The sequence below is a fragment of the Colobus angolensis genome, unplaced genomic scaffold (genome assembly GCF_000951035.1).
Source record: "Colobus angolensis palliatus isolate OR3802 unplaced genomic scaffold, Cang.pa_1.0 Scaffold51, whole genome shotgun sequence".
Classification (NCBI taxonomy): Eukaryota; Metazoa; Chordata; class Mammalia; order Primates; family Cercopithecidae; genus Colobus; species Colobus angolensis.
The window spans coordinates 13,960,071-13,966,166 of NW_012118599.1; the positions used below are offsets into that span (position 1 = coordinate 13,960,071).

The 6,096-nt window shown below is 54.7% G+C and overlaps 1 protein-coding gene across 3 annotated transcripts in view; it reads left to right on the top strand.

Annotated features, from left to right (window-relative positions):
• The first annotated feature begins 1,014 nt into the window (after window positions 1–1,014).
• CUL7 (cullin 7) overlaps window positions 1,015–6,096 on the top strand; it is a 17,350-nt gene continuing 12,268 nt past the window's right edge. Inside the window, exons 1-7 of one of the 3 annotated variants that reach the window (XM_011960410.1) lie at window positions 1,015–1,341; window positions 2,178–2,765; window positions 3,204–3,355; window positions 3,499–3,999; window positions 4,571–4,709; window positions 4,810–5,006; window positions 5,312–5,564. In XM_011960410.1, the coding sequence (XP_011815800.1) occupies window positions 2,186–2,765; window positions 3,204–3,355; window positions 3,499–3,999; window positions 4,571–4,709; window positions 4,810–5,006; window positions 5,312–5,564 (1,822 nt within the window). In that variant the 5' untranslated portion in view covers window positions 1,015–1,341; window positions 2,178–2,185. Of the gene's footprint in view, window positions 1,342–2,177; window positions 2,859–3,203; window positions 3,356–3,498; window positions 4,000–4,570; window positions 4,710–4,809; window positions 5,007–5,311; window positions 5,565–6,096 lie in introns of all 3 variants that reach the window. The other 2 variants (XM_011960408.1, XM_011960409.1) reach the window with 2 other exon arrangements.

Genomic DNA, 6,096 nt, shown 5'->3' on the forward strand with positions numbered 1-6,096 from the left:
GCAATTCTGCCTCAGCCCCCCAAGTAGCTGGGACTACAGGCGCACGCCACTCTACCAGGCTAATTTTCGTATTTTTGTAGAGGCAAGGTATCACCATGTTGGCCAGGCTGGTCTCAAACTCCTGAGCTCAAGCCATTTGCCTGCCTAAGCTCCCGAAGTGCTGGAATTACAGATGTGACCCACTGCACCTGGTCCTGGCTAATATTTTTTATTTTTGTAGAGATGGGGTCTCATTATGTTGCCCAGGCTGGTCTCCAACTTCTGAGCTCAAGTGATCCTCCAGCCTCGGCCTCCCAAAGTGCTGGGATTACCGGCGTGAGTCCTTGCGCCCAGCTCTTTGTTTTCAACTACCTAGTTCCTACTGTAGGACCTTCACTTAGCTTCAACCATCTCGTGCTTTTCCTTTCTCCTCTCTCTTCTCTCCTTGAGTCTAAGAAGCCCCCCAAGGGTTTTGCTGTCAACACTGTCGAGCTCTTTCCCCCACATTGTACAGAATCTCCATCTGTTTTCTCTGTCAGGTGCTGGAAACGTGCGTAGCAACAGTAGGCCGAGTATCCAACGTTGATCATAACAAACGGGTCATTGGCAAGGCAGGTCGCAACCGCTGGCTGGGCAAGAGGCCTAACAGTGGGCGATGGCACCGCAAGGGGGGCTGGGCTGGCCGAAAGATTCGGCCACTACCCCCTATGAAGAGTTACGTGAAGCTGCCTTCTGCTGCTGCCCAAAGCTGATATCCCTATACTCTAATAAAATGCCTCCCCCTCCTGTTTTAATCTGTTACTGGTTTTTTGCTGGAGGGGATGGTACAGACTGAACGTGGGGAAAAGAAGTAAAAAGTGTGGGAGGAAAAGAAAGTACAGGACACTGGGTCTGTCCCCACCCCAATTCCCTTACAGGTAATGGAGCCGGGGATGGAAATAAATGACGTCCACGGCCTTTTCCAGTTGTGACTGGGAAACGGGGAGGGCACTTCCGCAGGAGGGAGGACAAAAGGAAGAGGAAAGGGCGGTGCAGAGAAGGAGGTGCTGCGTCGCCAAGGTGGCACCCACGGCTCCTCCCCGGCCCTTTCCCAGGGCCCCTAGCTTTCCGCTGGGTCCGGCGGAAATGAGCCGTGGCTTTTGGCTGGCGGAGCCGCTGGCAGGGACCAGGCTCCACCCTGCCCCAGTGGCTGCCGACCCAGGCGGGTGCCGCTCTGTTCGGCAGAGGCACGCCCCTTCCCGTCTCTCCGTCTCGACCCCCTCGCGGGGCCCAGGTGGGGCCCGAGTCGCCGCCAGCATCTGTGCCGCGTCCCTTGCTCTGTGAAGGACAGGCCTCGCGCCAGGATCCCGGTGGACTTCTGAGGTGGCCAGAGCCCCGCCGCTGCCCCTTGCTCCTCCTCCCCTGCCCACTTGCCCATTGAGCCTCGCGCTTACCCAACCTCGGTTCCCCATCCTACCGTGCCTCGGGGTTCTAGTTTATGGGGCCTAATCCCCCCTCCACTTTACCGCGCGCCCCTGGCTTCTCGGGTCTCCAACCTCGGTCCCCCAAGCCTCGCGCCCCTCACCTACCTTGTCTGTGCACCCTGCCCTGTGTCTCGCGGCGCCCCCACCAGCCCTTTTGTTCCAGTTGCTCCAGTCAGAGGCGCCTCCAACCCACCACCCACCAGTGCCTCCTCCCAGTCCATTGCGCCTTGCCCTCCCACTCCACCACCAGTTCTCAGGTCTCTTAACTCTGCGATCTCGGGACTCTTAACTTGGGTCACACACTCCCATGCTCCAATCCTTAGAGACAGCACCCCTTTCCACACACACTCACGATCTCCCTCCCAAACATACCCCTCTGGGCTTCACATACCCCTAGGGTAGCTGCCTGTTCCAAGGCCTTGGGATTCACTTGTAACTCCAAGGCTGCCCTGCCTGCCCCCACTAGTCTGCCCACTGTTCCAAACCAACCCACTCCAGGCCACAGGGTCTTGGGGACCTTCCTTTTAGCCCCCAAATTTTGTGTTCTTTCACAACAAAACACCCCAGTGTTCTCTGCTTAGGCCTGCCCCAACTCAGCGTGCAGCATGCAACTCCTGGGCCTGGCTACCCCGCCTGACAGCTGTTGCCATTTGCTTCCCCACCTCCTGGATGTCTTTGATTTTCTGACCTCTCCTTACTCTAGCTTGTCTGTTCTGTTTTCCTTGTGTGCTCCAGGTGCCAGGATGGTGGGGGAACTCCGTTACAGGGAATTCAGGGTGCCCCTGGGGCCTGGCTTACATGCCTATCCTGATGAGCTGATCCGCCAGCGAGTGGGCCATGATGGGCATCCTGAGTACCAGATCCGTTGGCTCATCCTGCGGCGTGGCGATGAGGGGGACGGGGGCTCTGGCCAAGTGGACTGCAAGGCTGAGCACATCCTGCTGTGGATGTCCAAGGATGAGATCTATGCCAACTGCCACAAGATGCTGGGCGAGGATGGCCAGGTCATCGGGCCCTCCCAGGAGTCTGCAGGGGAGGTTGGGGCCCTGGACAAATCTGTGCTGGAGGAGATGGAAACCGATGTGAAGTCCCTCATTCAGAGAGCCCTTCGGCAGCTGGAGGAGTGTGTGGGCACCATCCCTCCTGCTCCTCTACTTCACACTGTCCACGTGCTCAGCGCCTATGCCAGCATCGAGCCCCTCACTGGAGTATTCAAGGACCCAAGGGTCCTGGACTTGCTCATGCACATGTTGAGTAGTCCCGATTATCAGATTCGCTGGAGCGCAGGCCGGATGATACAAGCCCTGTCCTCCCATGATGCTGGTGAGGGGCAGTGTGGGGAGGAAGGGAAAGCAGAAGGGCTGGGTCGGCTCAGGGACTCACAGGACACTGTGGCAGGAGCCTCTGATCTCATCAGTACGTAAATGATTCTGTTGCCCTTCTCTTAGAGTTGGAAGAAAAGGAGGTGGGAATGGGAGTGAGGGTGGGGGTTATCTGCCAAAAGAGGAAAGACTATCTTCAATAACCTCATATTAATTAGTTGCTTTTTATGCAAAGGAAGAATTTACAGTTTAGACTATTGTAGATGGTGTTTATGTGCGTGTTTGTATGTGTATAAGTTAGCAAATTTTAGCTTTTGAAGCAAATCAGTTCTTTCCCATTGTGTGGTGGCAAAAGGATTGGATTGAAAGAATAGAGGGTCTAAGATTTCTAGGAAGGGTGAGATTAGGGAGAAGTTACCAATTGGGATGTGGGTTACAGGGACCCGGACTCAAATCCTTCTGTCACTGAGCCAACAAGAAGCCATTGAGAAACACCTGGATTTTGACAGCCGCTGTGCTCTGCTAGCACTGTTTGCACAGGCCACGCTCTCTGAACATCCCATGTCTTTCGAGGGCATTCAGCTACCACAGGTAACCTTTGGGGGTATAAGGTGGGGGGAGCTTGTGAACAAGATCTAGGGACCAGGCCTTTGCACCTATCTACAGAGGATGGTATGGAGAGAGGGTCTTAAACTGGGACAAGGTGGATGTAGGCCAAAGGTTGTATCCCACAGGTCCCAGGAAGGGTGCTCTTCTCCCTGGTGAAGCGGTATTTGCATGTCACCTCGCTCCTGGATCAGCTGAACGACAGTGCTGCGGAGCCAGGAGCCCAGAACACCTCTGCTCCTGAGGAGTTGAGTGGGAAGAGGGGTCAACTGGAGCTGGAGTTCAGTATGGCCATGGGCACCCTGATCTCGGAGTTGGTGCAAGCCATGCGCTGGGACCAGGCCATAGACAGACCAAGGAGCTCAGCACGGTCCCCCGGTTCCATCTTCCAGCCTCAGCTGGCAGATGTGAGCCCAGGGCTCCCCACTGCCCAGGCTCAGCCCTCCTTCAGGAGGTCAAGACGTTTTCGCCCTCGTTCTGAGTTCGCAAGTGGCAATACCTATGCCTTGTACGTGCGGGACACACTGCAGCCAGGGATGCGAGTGCGGATGCTGGATGATTATGAGGAGATCAGTGCTGGGGATGAGGGTGAATTTCGGCAGAGCAACAACGGTGTGCCTCCTGTGCAGGTGAGTGGCATATGGTGGTGGGACACTGTTAGGGGTCTATTTGGGGTGGGGCAGAGTTGGGGCTTCCATACAGAGGGGCTCCAGCAGGCCACCCAAAGAGAAAGCTTTCTATAAGATTGGGATGGTGAAAAAGAGTCAGTAGTTGAGAGGAGGGCCATTCTGAGAGCTGGAAAAATCTGGGTTTAGGAGGCTGTGAAGTCAAGAAGACTCACACTCAGGAAGAAACTGATATAGCCAGACTCCTCCAAAGGTCAGGGTCAGGGAGATGGAGTGGTAGAGGCCAGAAGGAAGTGTGGGGGCATAAGCCGTGAAAGATAGGGTGAGAGGAAAGACAGGTCCATCCCCCAAAGGAGAGGGCATCCTGTGTGTGTGTGTGTGTGTGTGTGTGTGTGTGTGTGTGTGTGTGTGTGTGTGTGTATTCTCCATATGCTGCTGTTTTGTTATATGAAGGTTTTTCTAAAACCTGGCCAGGTGGTCACCCTGAGGGCTATAAGTCCTCAGTACTGGGCCACAGCCAGTTATTAGTGAGTCCTCCCTTCCCCTTCCCTCTCTTTCTTTCCCTATCCTCCAGGTATTGTGGGAGTTAACAGGCCGCACCTACTGGGTGCACTGGCACATGCTGGAGATCTTGGGCTTTGAGGAAGACATTGAGGACATGGTTGAGGCTGATGAGTACCAAGGGGCGGTGGCCAGTAGAGTCCTGGGTAGAGGTGAGCTCAGGGAGGAAGCAAGGGTCAGCTCTGAGAAGAGTAACGGTGGTCCTGCTCAGTTGCTAGTGACATCCCTGTGCCCCTCGGCCCATTTCCACAGCCCTGCCCGCCTGGCGCTGGAGGCCCATGACAGAACTCTATGCTGTGCCTTATGTGCTGCCTGAGGATGAGGACACTGAGGAGTGTGAACACCTGACCCTGGCTGAGTGGTGGGAACTCCTCTTCTTCATCAAGAAGCTGGATGGACCTGACCATCAGGAGGTTCTCCAGATCCTCCAGGAGAACCTAGATGGGGAGGTAGAGCCAGCCTGGAGGCACTCAGAGGTTGGAGGACTCTATTGCAAGGGCTGGACTGTATAGAGCATTTGAAAGGCTCAGGATGAAAAGTGGAGGTCAGAGAGTGGAAGGGGCTGCAGAGGAGGGGTCTGGAATTTTCAGAGGTGGGAGAGGCTGGTGAGCTGTTTGGGAGGAGCCAGCTGCCAGCCGTGAGAAGATCAGGATGGAGGGTATGTGTGCAGAGAGAGCCCCACCCCTACCAAGTGCTCCCTGGGGCCTCTGTGCCGGCAGGGCTGTCTGCAATGAGAGCGTCTCCTTGATGGCAGATTCTGGATGATGAGATCCTAGCTGAACTGGCGGTGCCCATAGAATTGGCCCAGGACTTGCTGCTGACTCTGCCACAGCGACTCAATGACAGTGCCCTTAGGGACCTGATCAACTGCCGTGTCTACAAGAAGTATGGGCCTGAAGCCCTAGCAGGGCACCCAGCCTACCCATCCCTTCTAGAAGCCCAACAAGATGTCCTCCTGCAAGCTCAGGCCCAGGTTAAGGACTCAGAAGATGCAGCCAAAGTGGAAGGTGGGTGCCAGACACAGCAGCTGAGCCAACACACCTTCAGGGCATTAGCACAGGAGAGATGTCTGTGCTGATTTTTATGCAATCCTTTCTGGAAGTGATGCCACCTTAGAATCTGCAACTTAGAGAGAAGCAACAAATGGAGAAGCGGGCACTGTGTTCCCTCAAAGAATGAAGGAAGATGTAAAGTTAGAAAATTGCAAGATAATTTTGAAGATTTATAAAAGCCTCCACATTTAGCTTTTTTTCTTGTAGAGAAACATACTCCATGCTTTGAAATAAAGGGAAGTGCTCTCCTGTTTGCAGATGAAGCTACTTTGCTATTTTAAGAATATAAAGGCCAGCGGTGGCTCATACCTGTAATCCCAGCTCTTTGGGAGGCCTAGGTGGGCGGATCATAAGGTCAGGAGATTGAGACCATCCTGCCTAGCATGGTGAAATCTCGTCTCTACTAAAAATACAAAAAAAAATTAACCGGGCGTGGTGGTGGGCGCTTGTAGTCCCAGCTACTTGGGAGGCTGAGGCAGGAGAATGG